This window comes from Chelmon rostratus, chromosome 11 (genome assembly GCF_017976325.1).
Source record: "Chelmon rostratus isolate fCheRos1 chromosome 11, fCheRos1.pri, whole genome shotgun sequence".
NCBI classification, from domain to species: Eukaryota; Metazoa; Chordata; class Actinopteri; order Chaetodontiformes; family Chaetodontidae; genus Chelmon; species Chelmon rostratus.
The window spans coordinates 7,121,184-7,140,985 of record NC_055668.1 but is presented as its reverse complement, the minus strand read 5'-3'; the positions used below and the strand labels follow the sequence as shown (position 1 = coordinate 7,140,985).

Here is a 19,802-nt window from a genome sequence, read left to right as displayed (position 1 = left end):
GCTCATTGTGAATTAATGAAAATTTCTTTCTCTTCTTCAGCTTGAGATGATCTATGAAACTACATGTGACCAACTTGTGCTTTGAAGGATGCTGTAATATTGCGTCATCTCTCAGATGTGTTGTGCATGTGCAGCACTGTCCCCTCACAGCAAGAAGGTGCTCTGTGTTTGATTTTTCTGTTCGGAGTTTGCATGTTCTCTGTGTTAGCGTGGGTTTCCTCTGGGTGCTCCAGTTTGCCCTGCCATCAAAAACATATATGTTAGGGCTTAATTCTCATGTCAGTGACCATGGCACTGACTTAGAACTGGAGGTGGTCCCCGGGCACTGCTCCTGAATGAATTTCCCTATGAGGATATATATATTATTAATATATAATAATTAATGTATGAATGCCATATAAAATAAAGGATGACTTAATATAAACAGATTTTGTAATGGATTGTAGTTGACTGCAATAACTACATATTGTGGAATCATCTGTATCTTGATAACATCTTGGGCAACATGTCATGGTGTTATTATTATGACTGACTTAATCCTGTGATTCCCGTGCCTCCACATGACATCCCAAAACCTCCTGAGCATCTCACCACAATGACTTTTCCTCTAGCACCACCCTCAGGCCAGTAGCATGGGTCACTACCACCATGCAAATCCCTGGACATGTTCACACTCATGAGAACCAAAGAACATTTTTTTGGCCCGCCACCAATGAGGACCTAAGACAGGCAAAACTGTGTCTTATTTCATCTGTCAAACAGCTGTTTCCTGATGTGACAGGAGCATCAGAGCTTCACGAGGCTGCTAGCCTGCTGCAGACTCCGACTCTTGTTAGATGATGTGCCACGTTGGACATTTAAGGCTGTTTTGACCATTAAACGTCATTAAGTTATTATCATTAGCTTGACAGAGCTCACATTAGCTCTTGAAGACTGTGATCTCTTGAGCAGAAAAATTAAGAATTATCTTTTGTTTGTGTATGTGTGTGCATCCGTGTGTGCCAGGGCTGTATTTCTACCTTATGACCTCATTTATATTGCAAGGAACAAAAAATGGCACTGTCTATTTTTCATTTTGAAAATTTGACGTTTTAAATTAGTGTCTCTCCTCAGGGAGGGGAGGTCAACTAATAAGCAGCATACCTGACGCTGGCTGGGATTTAGTGTTTTGATCGAGGACATTTTCAAATATAACAACACAGAATCAGCTGTTTTTCAGAAGATGCTATTTACCTCACTTCAACTGATTTACTACTGAACATGGTGGGGCTTCTCTTGCGAAACGCTATGCAACCGATTAAGCTCTTGCTGTGATTGAAACTGTCACATGCTGCAGTGCGTTGGTTGTGAAAGAATGATTCCATGTGTTTCATAGGAAACAGTGGACCTCTTGTCCGCAAGAGTCGCTCTGCCTCCACTGCTCGCAGACGTCTTGATAAGCTCTTGCTGAATTGCACTAATCTTTAAAGAGCCCTCAGCGCCTGAAGGACCCCCAGTCTGAAGGGAAAACTCACACTGTGAAGAGCAGTTGTTGCAAGTGTTTAGTTTATTGTTGTTGTTTGGTGGGGATCGCTGTAAGTTTACACTAGAATGACTTTAACCCTGAGGAGAGTGTACCACGTTGCAGCCCTGAGCTGGTATACTTTCATTGTTAAGAGTCTCGCTGCTAAGGATGGAGAGGAGTTACCACCAGGAATCTTTGTTTATGGAGGACCCTGGAAGTACCTTACTTTTTTGAACTTGGTGAGTACATTACCCCTAGAATATATCATTACTACATTAGTGCACAATAACATCGACATATTGCAGATATTAAAAGAAAGGATATTGGACTAAAACTACAATGCTGCTTTTAATATTCTAGTTATTACAGATGTTATTCTTTGGACTGGCGGCAGTGAATGACCTTCAACCTGGGAAAAAGTCAGAGAGTACTCTGAACAAATGTAAAGACCTTCTCTTCTCTGTCTTTGCCTTCCCTGTGGGCACGGTGAGGAACAGGTTTTTGAAAATCATCCTAAAATAAGAATTGCTCTCCACATTAACTCTCTGTGCTTTGCATTTCGTTTGTTAGTTTGTGGTTCTACTTTTCTGGTCCATCTTTGCCTACGACAGAGAATTAGTCTACCCAGCTACTATTGACACCTTCTTCCCCCCCTGGATAAACCATGCTATGGTCTGTAAAACTACATTTTCAGCAGTTGTGTGCCAAAATGTAAATAAACCCTACTCTCCTGTAACAAACCATCGCACGTAATGAGCTATTCCTGCGCTGCTTTCTCAGCACACGTTTGTCCTTCCTGTTTTACTTGGAGAGGTGCTGGTGCAGCCTCACATCTACCCACAGACGAAACATGCGCTGGCAGCATTAGGAGTCGTGGGCTTGTCTTACTTGCTTTGGTAAGTGCAGAGTCAAACAGCAGAATCATGGCAAAAACAATTCCAAAGTTTAATAGGCATAAAGTTCACACACAAATATCACAGCATTTTAAAGCAATTGAATCCATCTTGATTTAATAAATCAAATAAATTTGAGGCTAACTGAATCTTAATGTGGCCGAAAGCACAGCAGTGTTTGACTGTGTCTGTGCTCCTACAGTAACTAGTCCAGACTAGTTGAGTGCAGCAGCGTTTATCAGTCCATGGTGGAAAAAGCTTGAGGGTAAAAGCCTCCTATGAATTTCCAATAGTTCCGGGTCATGTACTTTAAACCTACCTACAGATCCTCGTTTGTCTGATGGTACAAACCGTAAACAGGCTGTATGCTGAGAATGAGATTTGCTTAGCGTTTTGCTGTTACAATCATTGTCCTCATTGTCAAAGGTGGAAACCACTGAATATTTGCACAAGAGACAAGACAGTACAAGATGATCTGATAGAAACGTTGATACCGACGGTTTCTTTTCTCTCTCTCTGAACACATTCCACAGGATTATATGGGTTTACTTGTCAGTCGGGATTTGGGTGTATCCCCTTCTTGGGAACTTCAGCACTCCTGGTCTGGTGGGCTTCTTCTTTTTCAACATGTCGGTGGTGACTTTGCTCTACATGCTAGGGGAAAAGCTCAACAGCCACATCTGGAGTAAGAGACAATAACGCTACAGCTGGAGATACACAAAGGATCATATGTTCTTTGTCTCTAATCTCTCTCTCTCTCTCTCTTCCTCTTTCTTGTCTCCTTTAGGTAAGGACATGAAAAAAATGACACAAGGAAAGTAATTCAGCCTCTCTGTCACATAAAAATGGTCAAACAGTAATCCCTTAAAGCGTCATTGCTCAATTAAATACACTCAGGGGTTTTGCCGCTACAGCCCTTGTTGGTCTGGTATGACCAGTGGATTAAGGTGACTGACGTCATTGCTGTATAAAGCACAATACTAATTCACTTCACCGACTGCATGATTCTCCTCCACTGCTACTGTTTAGCAAAAACAACTGTTTTTGTGCTGATGTTGTGTCACGCCTCTGATTGGAGCCACAGCAGTCGCTGTTAAGCAAAAGTAACAGTCTCACTCTGAAGAGGTTAATTGCTCTCTGTGGCCACTGAAACTGGATACAGCTGCTGAATTGTGTAACACACACACACACACCACTGATGTAAATGTTACAGTTTTGCAGCTCAACAAGGGGTATTTAACATTGCACATCACTTGAATAATGCAACAATAGCACATCATGTTACTATATTTTCATTTTATGCAATTTCCTCATTAAAGAAGAAGTGGGCGTTGAATGTGGTGTATCAGAGGCGCTTTTTTAACATATTCACAGATTTGAAAATGATAAAGTTAGGCCATAAATATAGCAGTCGGGATCCACCTTCAAAATTAGCACATCCATATCAGCATAGCATTCATTACCAGTGTCGTCTTTGACCTGAATAAAGTGCACATTTTTCCATTAATCGTGGAACATCTGGAGGGGTTGGAAGAATAACGTGACTTGTGGTAATCCAAAACACAATGCACCAAAGAGCCGTGATTTGATGCCATCAAAAATCCAATGATATATCCAAGATCAGCTGCGTTTTGTCCATCAGTTCCTTGGATGACTTTTTCTTTGTAAAGGAGTTCATCCACCATGCAAGTCTCTGTAACCTTTAAGATGGTGGAGATAGTTTGGATCCGCATCCACCAATCCAACCGAAAGGATCCTGGCCAATAAATGCACATCTTCTTCGCTCAGATCCTTCTGCTGAAGAGATGAATGAAAGAATTTTCAACTCAGTTATCATACATGATTACAGCATTTAACTTTGGATGATTACTCACCTTCTTGTTGTTGCCAGATGATTCGGGAGGTTGTGGTTTTTGAGGTTTATTTCCCTGTATATGATAATAATCGTTACAGAAAAGCACACTTTGTTTCACTGGTCACTTTCTCTGGCTGTTGCAGCTTTTTTGTATTTCTGTCTTTTAAAGGTTGATTTATGTCTTTTTCTTTATCCAAATTACATTTTAAAACAGAAAACCTTCCATCATGCTATAGAGAAACACTGTAAAGGTTTACTCACCTCTTTGAGTCCTTTTGAAAAGCACATTATGATGAAGAGGAGGCCGACAACGATCTGAGCATGTAAAGATAAAACACCAGTGAATAATCGGTCGACTCATTAGACAAAAACTTTGATTAGTTGACACTGATGTATTCTCAGAGCTAAAAGGAAGTTAAATAATACATAGAGAGTTTTTTACTTACTCCAAGCAAGTGCAACATGTGTATTTCTGTTGGTTCCTGGTGCCCTGGTTTGTAACTTACTGTCAGGTAAAATGAGTTCCTCCTGCTCTGAGACATAGGCCCCAGTGCATAAGTCACATGGGAAAACACCCAGGAAGAACCAGCTGTACAGGATACACTGCATTTCAAGAAGCACGACACCTGAAAGACGCTAATCAGCAGACAAAATGTGCTCTTACGCAAATGTCTGCGTAAAATGGGCTGTTGTCATGAAAAGAGGGCCATCATTGCCTTTCAGTGATTACGTAGTTTCTGGTTTCGACTCTACCTCACTGTCACCTGCAAATAACAAAAGAGAAGAACTACGACTGACCTATAGTTTCATCCTGTAACCTAGATGTGAGGAAAGCAATGATTTACTTATGTTCTGTAACCAAAAATCTGTGTTCTGATATGTGCGTGCGTGTGTCTATCTATCTATCTATCTATCTATATAAATATATATATACACACACACACTATACTATGCTATATTACTATGTAATATATCCTATATTTTTTACTATATTTTTTAACAATTTCATACCTTGATAAACAATCTAATCATTTTTTTTTAATTATACTGTACCCCAGAGCCATATTTTAGCATTACTTTGTTTTCATTGTTGTATTGCTAAGGGTGGGTATACCTTTTTCCTTTATCCACCTTTTACTAATGTGGCATGAATATTCTACTATTAGTTTTGCTCATTGCCGCCACCAGAGGGGGGTAAAGATGTTTTGTTGTTGTCCTGTGGTATGAATATAGACATACTCTTCTGGATAGTCCTTAATAGTCAAACTAGTATAGTTGGTCAGAAATGTGAGTAAGTGAGTGAGTTTATTTGTGTAGAAATTTCTTCAGACTGATGTTTCATACACGACATTACCTTATTTGCCACGTATTAAGGGGACTAATACAGTGTGAAAAAGGCAAATATGGTGATAAGTTATATGTGGCTAGACTTCCACATATATAAGCAAAATGTTTGTGCGCGTGGTTGGGGGGGTTGGGGTGTTTTTGTGCATTCAGTATACTCTGGGTGCACATACGTCGCTGCTGGGATGCGCATGCGCGTGAGCGCTCCATCTAGAACGTTGTAGATGCTTCGCGAGATTTTTTCCCCTCCATAAAGTAAGATGTGTGTAAAAGCAGGAATACTTCCGGTTAAATGAGTGTGCCTTCAAATTTAAGGTCACCACTTTTACACTTCAGCACACAGCTCAGAAGGTCTAGCAACATTTACGCCACACTTTATAAATAAGGTGTTCAAATTACACTGACAGTATTCTCAGTATCTAGTGAAACTGGAATGCATAGTTGCGTTGTTTTGTACGTCTGGCTGTTATACTACTACAAAAGGAATTTTATTTCTAAAAGAAAAAGCGGACCTTCAGTGTGTGTTATAAACACTCGACGGTTTTCCTCAGCAGCAGCGGACAGCAGTTGTTGACAGAGGACTGGAGTAGAGGGACTGGGTAGGAAATTTTACAACTAGCGCTAGCTTGTAGTTGGCTTTTGTTATTACATGCCGAAAATGTGCCGGTGTGTTCGTTTTTAACAGTCTGACCAGCTAGCGAGCAAAACACTGGAAGACAGTAACTGTCAAATCTGGCGGGTTTGGTAAGATTTGCTATTTGGCTTTCACCTTTGCGTTATAAAAGCTTTACACATGGTTGTTTCTTGTTAACGGCTTTTACAAATCCTAAAAGAGTGACATATATTTATGTTGCTGTTTTTAGCTGCGCAGTCAATTCACTAAATGAACTCCAGCGAACTACATAATGTTCTGACTAACGTTAGCTTGCTAACATTACAGCACTGTTTGTGAAAAGCTAAGTTATGATATATTTCCGCCACGTGTCGAACGCTTTCCCAACAATGTGTCGTTAAATCGTTAGCTACCATCAGTGTAATGCCATTACGTTAACATTAAGTAATGCCAAATTAACTTCGCTAAGTTGCATCAGTCAATACAGCTCTGCCTCGCTTGTAAGTTTATCATCATGGTACTGTCAAGAGGCGTGCTAGCTGTCTTTATCCGCGGTCCTCCCGTTAGAACGACAATAATACTTCCGTTTCAGTTATTCATGTAAATGTCAGTAGAAACATGGCAGTTGTTATTTTTATGACAGAGGTCATTATTTTGAACTCTTAGTTGTGGGACAAATATGGTTAAATATAAATATTAGCAACTCCTGTATTTAAATATGTTCAGACGTGTGTTTTAATTTGGAATTCCAGACGCCCAAAACGGAAGTCGCGTTATTTGATGATTTTAGCTAACCTATCTCAACCACCGTTTATTTAACTGTAGCTTACTTGGCTAATCTGTTTACGTTACCTGACCAGCCAAGAGTTCTTAGTATTTGTACTAGGTTGTGTTAAATCCTAAGTACAGTAATTAAGCTAACCATATGTACGCGTTTATTCTGTGTTGCGTTAGTAATGTTATTTAGCTATCTCGTTTTTTGGCTACCTTGCTAGGCGATATCAGTTGAAGTGTATCTTAAACCAAAACTATGGATCTCTGAATGTGCTCTGAAAGGTTTTATTAGCCGAGGTGTGTCTATCGTTTTCACAGGGACGGGGATCCTGCTGGCGTGTTTAGCCAAAGGGGAGAGCTACAATGCTGTGCTGGGGAAATGCTTCCTACGGACAGTTAGGCTTGGGTGGGATTGATGAAGAGATTGTGGTTGAACCACGAAAATGTGAATTCTTTCACGGGAAGAAAGTGTGTGATGTGGGGTGTGGCCACAGACACACAGCCTTTCTGCTGGAGGATGGAACAGTATACACCTGTGGCTGCAATGACCTAGGGCAGCTGGGACACGAGAAGTCCAGAAAGAAACCAGGTTGGTGATTAAAAACATTTTTTTAATGATTGATGCAGTTGGTAAAATCACACACCACATTTCTCTCTGTCTTCTATCAGAACAGGTTGTGGCTCTGGATGCACAGATCATCGTGGCAGTGTCATGTGGAGAGTCCCACACGCTTGCCCTGAATGACAAAGGACAGGTTTTCTCATGGGGTCTGGGCTCAGATGGACAGTTGGGCCTAAATAACTTTGAAGAATGTGTTCGTGTGCCTAGGTAAATTCAGCAATGTGTTGATACTGATTTGTATGAAAACTTTATTTGTTTGTTCTGCATAATGTGCCATTTTCTCATGCTGTAAAGAAACTTACTCTCTCTGAATTAGATTCTGGTACACAATCACCGTCATTTCTTTCTCCCTGTAAAACAGAAACATCAAGAGTTTGTCAGATGTACAAATTGCTCAGGTAGCCTGTGGGCATTGGCATTCCCATGCACTTTCAAGAGGTGAGGATGGTTTGTAGCAACATAATGCACATCTTCCGTTCAGCGTATTATGTTTTCCTCATAAGACAAGGCATTGAGTGTTCTGTCTCTTTCTTTTCATAGGAGGCCAGGTCTTCTCCTGGGGCCAGAATCGATATGGACAGCTTGGGCTGGGAATAAACGGACAGAGCATTTCCACACCCCAAATCATTCAGTCTCTGCAGGGTATTCCTTTTGCCCAGATATCAGCGGGTGGTGCTCACAGCTTTGCCCTCACTCTCTCAGGAGCCGTGTTTGGTTGGGGGCGGAACAAGTTTGGTCAGCTGGGTCTTAATGACAGTAATGGTGGGTGGTCAAAACCATAAGTATTTGTGAGCATTCAAGCCCTCAACTCAGACTAATCGTCAGAAGGTCTTTTTCAGATCGTTCTTTCCCAGCCTTGCTGAAGTCCCTTAGATCGCAGAGAGTGATTTACATCTCCTGTGGAGAAGATCACACAGCAGCACTAACCAAGTTAAGTCATTAACCTTTGGTTATTTGATAAATCTGCAGTGTTCTGTGGAAGACAGATTTGAATCTGTGGTTACCTTAAATCAAAGTGGTGTGTGATTAGTGGTTGTAGATTCGTTGTTTTTACAGGCTTGGCCTTGTTTTTATACTTTTGACCACAATTCCTAATTTTTCTGATTATAGTATAGTACAGATCTGGCAGGGTTCGACATTAACCGTGGCCACCAAGTGTTGTCAGGTCTCTCTTCAGAATGAGACTGTGTTGCTCAATGAGATTATCTGTATGAATAAAGGTAAATAAAAAGATCTCCATATTATGAGCCCCTGCCAGTGCAGCATTACAGTTCCACAAACATCCCGATTCATTTGCGCCTTTTATTTCAGCATTCTGTAAAAACAGCCAACAGTACTTGTTGCCGGCTATCTTGGGGCTACTGAAGTATGGGTTTGCTAAACCTCTTCAAATGACTAACGGCATCCTCAGGCACAATGCAGAGGCGTAGTACTGACACCTGCTATCAAACGGGCCTCGGGGCAGTATTGTTAGTATTGATAAGATCAGACGTTACTGTTTCTTTTATCAGTACTTTTTAACATTTTGGTGCAATTTGTTATCATGCTGCAGCATCTCCTCGGCTCTCAGTGTCGGGGCTGGGCTTTCAAATTGAAGATTAAGTTGAACAACAGAGGGAGAGAGAATATTACATGCTACAAAGGTTTCCCACTGGAATCGACAGTTGTGACCACGCAGCATGCGCTGTAACCATTTGGCTACCAAGGCTCTCCAAGTTGCATTGTTAAACCTTGTATGGCATAATGATGCTAAGTGCAGTAGGTCAATGTTGAACCACGAAGGAGCCCTTCTTAATGTTATAGACAGTTTAAGTTAACTGCTTTGGTAATCGCCTTAACATCCATCTTAGTCTTGTCTTACAAATGACCCCATATCTCAGCAATTAGGCTGCTAAGTAATGCTGTAATAATTGATATGATTGATGGACATAATTTTAAAACGGAAAACCCAAGTTGTACAAAAACAAAAAAAAATATTTTACAAACGGAAACATTGTTTAGCTGATTAAGTAGTTGTGCATTTTGTAATCTCTATGGCTGGTGGCTGACGAGGCCCATTTCCTGCCCAAGTGCAGTAAGTGTCTGTAGCAGACTGATGTTGCAGAGGATGCCTGCTTTATGATAGGATCCTACATGTTTTCTCAGCCTGTCCCAGCTCTGTATACTGTGTCTGCTGACATTGTGGCCTTACAGAACTTTCGTGTTTGAGAACAACTGGTGTTGCTGATTTCACAGGAAGGAGGTGTGTTTACGTTTGGAGCAGGAGGATACGGACAACTTGGACATAACTCAACAAACCATGAAATCAACCCTAGGAAAGTGTTTGAGCTCATGGGAAATGTAGTCACGCAGATTTCATGTGGAAGGTAAAATTTACCATTTGCATTTTTACACATTGTATCTCAAGCCTGGAATACAGACTACATTTTTTCCTGTATCGCCATTTTATTGAAATGTCATGAAACTAAACAGTTTTCAAATTGCTGTGCCTTTATCAGGCAGCACACATTGGCTTTCACGCCCTCCTCTGGAAAGATGTACTCATTTGGGCTTGGTGGTAACGGGCAGCTTGGTACTCGCTCCACCTGCAACAGAAAAAGCCCCGCCCCTGTCAAAGGTCCCTTCATAGACTGCAATGTTCCAACAGATACAGGTGAGACACAGTCAAAAAAGCTGTATCAAATACTTTCTGAGGAGTAGAAGTAGGGCTGCAGTGGGTTTTGTGAAGATTTTCTGAGTATGTGTGGCATCATTTTATTCCTGGTTTGGTTGAAGCTGACGAAAAAATGAACTTGAAGGAGCTTTAAATGGCATGTACTTTTCTTCTACGCATGCTTAGGTCTTTCCGGACCTTTATTTATCCGTGCATTTACTTCTTGCTTTCATTACATTGCAGACTCGGGGCACTGCTGTTGTGTCAAGAGGATTTACGCTGGAGGAGACCAGAGCTTTGCTCACTATAACACTGCCAATGTAAGTCTTCAGAAATAAAAGACTTCTCACACATCGAGGCCTGACGATGAAGTTTCTTTGAGATGCGTCCAACTTTTCAGTAAATTGCAAGAATTGTGTCTCTTGCTGAGTAATAAAATTATTTTTTAGACCCTTATTTGGTGAGAAAGAGGTGCATGGGACATTTTTTAACAACCACACGAGGAACTTAATTTGCACTACACTGAAGCATTAATTTTCTTGCATGGTTGTGCTCTTTCTCTAGTATAACACGATTCATCTTTGGGTCAGGAGCACCCAATTCTTTCATTCAAGTAGCACTTCTGTTTTGTTTCAAATATGGTACATGGTTGAAATCAACAGCACATAGATTTTGCACATTTAGAGCCATGGTTTTTGTGATTTTCCCTCTCCATTGACTTTACATAATTTCGTACTTTTCATTTAATTTTTTTTTTTTTTACTTAAAATTTTTTGTTGTTGTAGACGCTCCAGGACACAGATGATGTGAGGATACAAGATTCCCACAGAAAGATTTGCACCTTAAAAGAGAACATCATACAAAAATGGTTGAATCACTCACCACAACGACTCCCACAAGAAATCTCCAAGTAAAGTCCTCTCTTCCCAAGATCCTTGACTGACCACATGTTATTGGTGTTATGGCTAGTTTTAGTCATTGTAGACACATTTTTAAAACTTGTTGTTACGATTTGAAGTTCTTGATGGAGATTCGCTTGGGAAAAGTAGTCACACTAATTACTTGCCTTTTATGATTCCTTTAGTGAGATTGACCTCGTGTTCTCTTCAGCAAGCTGCCTCAATGGATCTTTTCTGTCAACGAGGTAATGGAATTTTAAATGAAAGCCGTAAGTCTTAACTCATTATTACCAAATCAAAGGTATTTTCTTCACTGTTTTGGTCCCTCTTATTCACACACTATTTACAACTGATACATGTTGCTATCATACAATGTCAAAATGGAGACATCCTTAGCACTTGTTAGTAACCTTGAAGTATCAAACCTACTCCCAGGTTGGGCTCTGCTTACTTGATTTCTTCTTTGACTTTGTGGCTTGACTTTTTGGAAAGCTGTGTATACAGTGTACTCATATCCGTTTGTTTCTTTTACACAGTCATCCAGATCACTACAGTACCAGCAGCAAATGTTCAGGGGTGGATATGAACATGGCTCGAATCCTGTTTCACAGAGTGGTCCAACAAGATCACCCTGAGATGGCTCAGCAGGTCAGTGATCACAATCAAGGCCTGTTGTTTGTGCACTATATCTATGCATTATGTTGCTATTTACCCACTAGTTTATTAAAACAGTTGCATGGAATTGTACTAATACTGTTTCATATGGTTTTGTATTTGCTTTAAATGTAAGCCCTCCACATAAATTACTCTTGTCAGTGTATTAAACATATATTAAACTGCAGGGTAGGGAAAAATGGGTTTTTCAGTTCCTACAAACCAATATTTCTTACAGTCTTTTCAGCAGTGTGGCTAAACTGGACTTGTCTCATGGATTGTGTCATGGTTTTCTTTTTGTAAGATGATCATATACATTTCATATGGTCAGAACAACTGGAAGCAGTTGGGTTTTATTTAGATCTGGATAGAGTGTGTATAACTGTCAGCACAAAATTCTGAGCTGTGTGCATACAGTATGGCGCCTCAGTGGGTTCCCTTCCTTCTTATACATTCCTTGTCACACCTATACACCTAACTGAATTAACAAGTAAACACATACCTCCGTCGTGGCTGTTTATAACACATGTAAGAAAGTCTGCACAGTCTCAGCATATTTCATCCCTCTTTTCTCAACATGTTGTGATTACTGCTCTGCCCTGCTTGAATGTGCCATTGTTGCACTTTGCCCATCATCTTTTAATCACAGTGTTTAGTCTGGAGATGCATCAGTTAGGGATTTTTACATAAGTTACAGCAGACCTGTATGCTTTCTTCTGTGTCCCTTAGATTGCTGCCAGTCTGGAGAAGAACCTACTTCCCAGACTAAGTAACTCTCCTCCAGACATTGAAGCGCTGAGACTCTACCTCACTCTTCCAGAATGCCCTCTCTTCAGTGAACGACATAATTATGTGACGATCACCATCCCATTTGCCAAGTCACTCATCAGCCTGAAAGAGGCTCCACTGAAGGTGCTAGGTAGGATGAAGAAGGCTTTTTTTATGCTCTATGCCACACATGATGCCACATTTTCTCCGACAGTTTTTTTTTTATTTTCATCTTTTTTCTCATAATGTTTGATGTTGTTGCATCAGGAAACTGGTGGTCTACGTTTGAGCCCAGAGTCTTCCAGCGGCTGGTGGAGTTGTACAAGGAAGTGGTGGTGTATCTGCTTCAGATGCACAAGGTGGGCATTCCTTCAGTGGAACAGAGAATTTTCACCTGTTTCCTGGACACGTCCCTTCGACTCCTGGAGATCCTGCACACGGTGAGAAATTTGTGTTAGACCAGCTGTCAGATTCATACAGTACATCATACAGTACCATGAAGAACAGGTGATTACATCAATTTCCCTGTCGCGTCAGGTGAGTGAGAGAGCGGGACACATCATTCAGTACGATAAATTCTACATCCACGAGTTGGATGACCTGATAGACATCAGAAATGACTACGTCACATGGATTCAGAGGCAGATGTATCCATTGGTGAGTCTGCTGTCCCACGATTCACTTTGTTACATTTGTCTATGGTCAGGCGTCCGTATGAACCATTTGTTTATGCCTCTGTATCCTCAGGGTCATGATGGTGTGGTGACTCTGTGCAGGTATCCCTTTGTATTTGATGCCCAAGCAAAGACCACACTGCTTCAGACTGATGCTGTCATACAGATGCAGGTAATATGCAGTAAATCACTTAATGGAGGTTTCTTTCTCTGTTGCTTTTTCCCTCTATTTGATTGGTTTCACTCCCTGGAAAGGTGCTGTGAAATGATTTGGGATCATAGCAGCTGCACCGTTGCATCTTTGAAACATATAAACATGTTATCATTCATCTTTTCCTTGTTATATTGATAGATGGCAGTGGACCAGGCACAGATGCAGAACTTCAGCTCCATGTTCATGCCAGCAGTGGAATCAGTCAACCCGTGCCTCATCCTCATCGTTCGGAGGGAAAATATTGTCGGAGACACAATGGAAGTCCTCAGGAAGTCAAAGAATGTTGACTACAAGAAACCGCTCAAGGTAAAAGCTGCAATGATATTATTGTTAATATTTTTGTACTAACAATGGATCGGATGAAGTGATTATGAAAGGTGTTGCTCATAGTGACAAACTCACAAAAAATTACCCTGTGACTTTGTGGTTACCGTCAGCTGTATGGAGCATTTTAGGGCATTTTCTCACCATCGCTTCAATCAGACTGTGGTTCCTTTTCCTCCTTGGTGCAGTCATGTGGGCAGGTGTGAACACAGTAATCGCACATGGGAGCACACCAAAACAATTGCACCAAGACCCTTGAGAGGAAGAGGTGGTGGTCCAGTCCCAAATTAACTGTAAAGCATGTTGTTTGTGATGGGAACGTGATCAAACCCAAATACCAGATGTACTCTGGTATGAGAGAGTGTTTAAACGGCAAGTCGTTCAACACGCTCAAAATTAGCACTCTTGTTCTGCTCAGTCGTCTGAAGGTAGCACGTCTTTGCAAAGTGTGAATCAGTGAGGCATTTTCAAAACATTTCCTCAAAGTGCATTCTGCATTCTGCTGGTATACCTCTGCCTGGAATATTGCCAATATAATTACAATGGTTGTGAGGAAATACCATCTGCGCCATTGCTCCATGTTAAATTGCATAGCAGTGTATCTCTCACGAAAATATGCATTAGTCCAGAATAGAGAACCTTTTTCCAGTATTTACTTTCTTGCTCCCGCCCCAGACACATTTGACCAATAAGTGGAGTGAACGTTACATGGTTTGTAGTGATGCATTTTGGTCCACTTGGATTTTTCTGTGTCTGAAAAGAAACTGAGCCAAGAAATATAAACTTCAAGCTTATCAACTGATGCAGTCCAGAGCAAACAAACAGTCGGTGTTAAGGTTCCTTTAATGTTTTTCAGCTTGTTGTTTTGGTGTTGCAGGCCCCAAATTTGAATGTCTTGGTTCAGTGTCACTGCAGCAGGCAGCTGTTTCCCTAAACTCTAAAAATCCACTGTACACCACCTGCCCAGCACCATTCAGCACACAGAGTAAGCAGCTAGTACACTGTACATAGTGGAGCATTTAACTGCTATGGAGACAGATATGACCAGTTGGTAGAAACCAAAACAGAGCAAAAAAGAGAGTCATTATTGGACTATAGGTATATGCCATATCAATTTTATAATATGTCATTGTTGTGCTACCAGCTTGTCTCCACTGCCCCCAAGTAACCAAACATCTGCCAAACTTAGATTTATATTCTAAACAGTTTCATAAAACTGACTTGTGCCTAAGTTGAAAAAAATTGTAATGATTACATTTTTGCAGCTTGTCTAATTAAAGGGCTTATGTTTTGGATTAAATAGTGAGGGTAGATGGGGGTAGATAGAGTGGATTCATAAAAAATGTACCGTATTTTCCGCACTATAAGGCGCACCGGATTATAAGGCGCACCTTCAATGAATGGCCTATTTTGAAACTTTTTTCATATATAAGGCGCACCGCATTATAAGGCGCATAGACAGAAAGTACCGTACTGTGGTGTCTGGGTTGCATTATGCATCCACTAGATCAGGGGACGGCAACCCGCGGCTCTTTCATCCCTCTGATGCTGCTCCTGAAAATAATTGATGAGCATTTATTTAAAATGTATTTTATTTTAGTTTGTTCGTTATGAAACACCACACGCTCACAGATGACAGTTTATCCTGCGTAAAGATGCAGGTGATGGCGCACATTGCTGATGTGCAGACGCTGTGCGCTGAGGTTCAGGAGCAGAAATCACATTAACCACGTTTGATTAATATTTCAATTGCCTATTATTTAGCATATATTCATATTTTTTCATTGTTCAGTGAAATAGTCATTTTATTATTCAGGTTGAAAGCTGACTGCACGTGCCAGTAAAGAGTGGAACGCCCTTTACACTTTTACCGCTCCTACTTCGGCCATGCCCCCTGACTACGATAGCCATAATTAACCAATATTGGTCCATATAAAAGGCACATCGGATTATAAGGCGCACTGTCGGTTTTTGAGAAAATTAAAGGCTTTTAGGTGCGCCTTATAGTCCGGAAAATACGGTATCTACAAGTAAACTGTATACAGTTTAATTACAAATCTGTTGCTATTTCAATTAATGGTACTGCTGTTGTTCAGGTGATTTTCGTGGGAGAGGAGGCAGTCGATGCAGGAGGCGTGAGAAAGGAGTTCTTTCTCCTGATCATGAAAGAGTTGCTGGACCCCAAATATGGGATGTTTCGTTACTACGAGGAGTCCAGGCTCATCTGGTTTTCAAACAAGGTACTTGCTGTTTAATTCACCTTTGTTTGCTCATGCTGCTGAAATGTCTCCTGTTGTATGAAAGTACACTCTAAAACACCCTCAATAATGAGGACACTTATGAATTGGTTCACATTAGTGCCACATCCTGTTCACAGTTAACCAGGTATGGTCAGAAGACACAGTACATTCTTTATATGCACCTGTTGTTGTTTGCTTGTAGATAAATGAAAGTATGATGCACACTGAGTCTGCCTTCTATAAAATATTTGATGGCAATGGTTGACTGTCGCTTGCAGACCTTTGAGGACATTGACTTGTTCAACCTCATCGGGGTCATCTGTGGTCTGGCCATCTACAATCTCACAATAGTGGAGCTCCACTTCCCTGTGGCCCTTTACAAGAAGCTTCTGAAGAGGAAGCCAACACTAGATGACCTTAAAGAGCTAATGCCAGATGTGGGAAGGTCAGATCAAGGAACAGTCATCTGAGGTTCCCATTTAACATGTTTACGAATGTCAGTTTGCCTTGGTATTTTCTGAACTGCATCTAAAATTGAACATTTTAATGTTGCAGTTATGTGACCAAACAGACTGCTAATTGAAAGATGTCAAAGGTGTTCAACAAATGTCTGTTTAAGAAAATAATATTGTAAAATATGTCTGTTTCTGTCTCCTTTTAAACTAGGAGTCTGCAGCTGTTACTGGACTACACAGAAGATGACCTTGAGGAAACCTTCTGCTTGAACTTCACAGTAAGATGATGTTCAAACAACACTGTCTGTGGTGCATGAGGTGGAAAAAAATAGCTGTGATATCTGTTTGTCATTGTATCAAAAGTTAATTTCTATATTTCAGATCACAGAGGAAAACTATGGCGCCACAGAGGTCTTGGAACTAATACCCAACGGTGAAGACATCAATGTCAACAAATCAAACAGGTAAAATTTTCGTCATCGTCCTGTTCACCTATAGCAGATGTTATTTAAAGGAATAGTTTGACATTTTTGGAAATAAGCTTATTTGCTTTACTGCCAGAAGATCAATACCATTCATGTCTGCACTGTAAATATGTAGCTGGAGCCAGCAGCCAGTTAGCTTAGCTTAGCATAAAGACTGGAAACAGAGGGAAAGTGCTAGCCAGGCTCTGTCCAGAGGTACTGTAACAAAATCCACCTGTCACATCCAGTGCTCACCAATTAAAACATCTGTGTCATCTGTTGTGTTTGTGCAATCTGCTCAAAGATTGAAGTGTAAAAGGTATATGTTTTCAGAATTCTGGACATTTCCCAGACTGTCAAATTATTGTTTTAAGAAAGGGAAATTTCTTTGCTTAAGTTTTCAGATTTTTTAAGTACAGTTTACAGTTTTAACTCATCCTGAAACTCTTCCCAGCTCCTTAACTGTTTGCTTAACTCTTTAAATTTTGTAAATCTAGTCATATTGCAGTCTTTCCACTGGATTTTACACTTAACATGTTTACAAAGTCATCTTATCTTTATATTAATTAATTTTTTCTTCCTCTAGGCAGGAATTTGTCAATGCATATGTAGACTATGTTTTCAACACATCAGTGGCCCCGCTGTTTGAGTGCTTCTATGCAGGCTTCCACAAGGTGTGTGGTGGAAAAGTTCTTGAGCTCTTCCAGCCAAATGAACTGCAATCCATGGTCATTGGCAACACCAACTATGACTGGACGGAGCTCCAAAAGGTCTTGTTTCAAATAACAATTCATGAAAATGTGTCACCAACTCATTTTTAGACTTTGTAATGTAATCCTCGAAAGAGAGCTTTTTTTCTTTTGTATTAATCAGCATCACAGAACATGACCAGAATGAAGTATGTACTGTATAAGTAGATAAAATGAATCCACTCTTACCTGTGTATAAAGAGAAAAACATTCTAGTTATTTTCTGAAGTTCACTCAGGCTTGTGCTTTTGTTAACCTCAAATCTAAAATCATGTTTATTTTGATCATTATTGAAGGAAACAGATCTTAACTGTCAGAATGTGTCAAACTGACATATTACTGAGTAATTCTGAATTGTATAAATTTTGCCTTCACCCTTCAGAGTACTGAATACAAAGGGGAGTACTGGGCCGACCATCCCACCATCAAGCTCTTCTGGGAGGTGTTCCATGATCTTCCTCTAGAGAAGAAAAAACAGTTTCTATGTAAGTGCTGTTCACCATGCCTGATTTGTTTTAAAAAATATCAGCGATGATTTGAAAAAGTGGATTTGACTGCCGGAAAAGTAAAACAGTATCTCGTCTGTACAGTGTTCCTCACAGGAAGCGACCGCATACCCATCTTGGGCATGAAAAGCTTGAAGCTGGTGATCCAGCCCACCGGTGGAGGGGAGCATTACTTACCAGTTGCCCACACCTGCTTCAACCTGCTGGACCTGCCCAAGTACACAAATTTAGAAACACTCCGTGAGAAGCTTATACAGGCCATAGATCACAATCAAGGCTTTAATCTTGCCTGAAAATAAACAGAAATGCCTCAAACTCTTGTGTTCAGGCGGTTGATGACAGCCACATTCCCAAGCGTTAAGTTTCACAGACTTGGATCCTGCCGTAAGAATTTAACACTGGGTGGAAAGAGGAGGCGGCCACACGACGCTAGAAACGACTAAGAGATGGATGTCTAGTCTCACTTTAATCTTGACTTTGATTTTCCTGCTTTTTTTCATGCCATCACAGTATTTGATGCCCAATTACAAGTCAATTTACATTTGATATTGCTCTTGTAGATATGCTTTTATTCATGTTTGGATATGACAAGTATGATGAAGCAAACTATTGGGATATATAACACAGGGCATGCATACAGCAACATAAACACCTGTAAAATACAATGAAATGCAGTAGCATTACCTTTCTGAAGCTTATAGTGTGATGTAACAGTGAGATGTTTCTGTTTGTCTATACTGGTGGAAAATTTATCAGAAACACCTCAAAATATAATCCAAATGTAATGCAAACACAGTCCTCCAAATGACCAGATTTTAAAATCAGAACCTCTGACAGGGTCTTAGTAATAGGGTAACATTTTAAGATGCACCGTGGTAGTAGTTGCTGCACAGCTACTGCAATGAATTACACTATATCTTACAGGAGTTAATGATGATGTATCCACCCCCTGTGTATTACATGTTTGAACCCAGGCAACGTAAACTGGGAGTGAGTTTTCTTGGCTATAAGCCTTAAACAATCCACAAATAAAAACAAAGTACAGTCACTGAAATAAATTTGAGTTATTTTGGGGATAAAATACTGTCGTGTTTTAGGCTTTTTTAAAGTACTGTCTTCTGGATCATTGGTTGTTTGATGGTTATAATTATGTCTTGCAACACCTTTTCGAATTATGGCGAAAAGTAATTTTAAAAAACTTTTTTTTGCAGATCCAACGTAGTACAACTTAAACTATGGCAAGATGGCTCAATTAAAATGTTCAGAGGACTGTAGGACTGGGATCACAAACATACTAGAATGAATAGCTGTGAACATGGAAGGGGCCCATAGAGAATACCAGTGCACAGGGTCCAGAATTTAGCACTGCTCCCCTGGATGTATACTCTCCAGTTTATAGGCCAGGTCACAGTTTTGCTCTATTAAGGCATGCAAACATGATCACTGAAATTCAAGCATTTACCAGGTGTTTCGTTTCATTTTATTTTATGACGTACAGTATCAATGAGTGAAATACCACTAAAGGTAGCTGGCTTTAGCTTTAATAGTTTGTTTTAACCTTTATCACAGCGTGATGGATGTTCATCTGCTCCCTAAT

General features: G+C 40.4%; 2 protein-coding genes across 5 annotated transcripts; both read left to right on the top strand.

The window, feature by feature from the left end:
• The first annotated feature begins 1,498 nt into the window (after nucleotides 1-1,498).
• LOC121614241 (androgen-dependent TFPI-regulating protein) lies at nucleotides 1,499-3,188 on the top strand. The gene is given in 6 exon segments (XM_041948057.1): nucleotides 1,499-1,743; nucleotides 1,865-1,990; nucleotides 2,075-2,176; nucleotides 2,285-2,400; nucleotides 2,931-3,128; nucleotides 3,185-3,188. Coding segments are annotated over 6 exon segments (699 nt in total). The 5' UTR covers nucleotides 1,499-1,590.
• Nucleotides 3,189-6,168: 2,980 nt separating this feature from the next.
• herc4 (HECT and RLD domain containing E3 ubiquitin protein ligase 4) lies at nucleotides 6,169-19,794 on the top strand. Of its 4 annotated transcripts, XM_041946985.1 has the most exons (24): nucleotides 6,169-6,340; nucleotides 7,302-7,572; nucleotides 7,653-7,812; nucleotides 7,967-8,043; nucleotides 8,146-8,367; nucleotides 8,445-8,536; nucleotides 9,841-9,971; nucleotides 10,104-10,258; nucleotides 10,502-10,578; nucleotides 11,044-11,168; nucleotides 11,343-11,402; nucleotides 11,694-11,805; nucleotides 12,541-12,730; nucleotides 12,847-13,019; nucleotides 13,117-13,236; nucleotides 13,327-13,425; nucleotides 13,606-13,773; nucleotides 15,888-16,031; nucleotides 16,310-16,476; nucleotides 16,698-16,764; nucleotides 16,868-16,950; nucleotides 17,537-17,720; nucleotides 18,082-18,184; nucleotides 18,290-19,792. In XM_041946985.1, the coding sequence occupies exons 2-24, from the start codon at nucleotides 7,347-7,349 to the stop codon at nucleotides 18,496-18,498; spliced, it is 3,144 nt and encodes a 1,047-aa protein (XP_041802919.1). In that variant the 5' UTR covers nucleotides 6,169-6,340; nucleotides 7,302-7,346; the 3' UTR covers nucleotides 18,499-19,792. The 4 variants fall into 4 exon arrangements, 3 of the variants coding, with proteins under 3 accessions (XP_041802919.1, XP_041802917.1, XP_041802918.1); XM_041946983.1 differs by having other exon boundaries at nucleotides 13,117-13,425; nucleotides 18,290-19,794; XM_041946984.1 differs by having other exon boundaries at nucleotides 6,177-6,195; nucleotides 13,117-13,425; nucleotides 18,290-19,794.
• Nucleotides 19,795-19,802: the final 8 nt, after the last annotated feature.

Bases quoted from the DNA above. Each gene is read 5' to 3' on its own strand.
- herc4 (XM_041946983.1), top strand. From the start codon at position 7,347: ATGCTGTGCTGGGGAAATGCTTCCTACGGACAGTTAGGCTTGGGTGGG. The intron at 13,774-15,887 runs GTAAAAGCTGCA...GCTGTTGTTCAG, and splicing joins ACTACAAGAAACCGCTCAAG to GTGATTTTCGTGGGAGAGGA. The intron at 18,185-18,289 runs GTAAGTGCTGTT...TCGTCTGTACAG, and splicing joins GAAGAAAAAACAGTTTCTAT to TGTTCCTCACAGGAAGCGAC.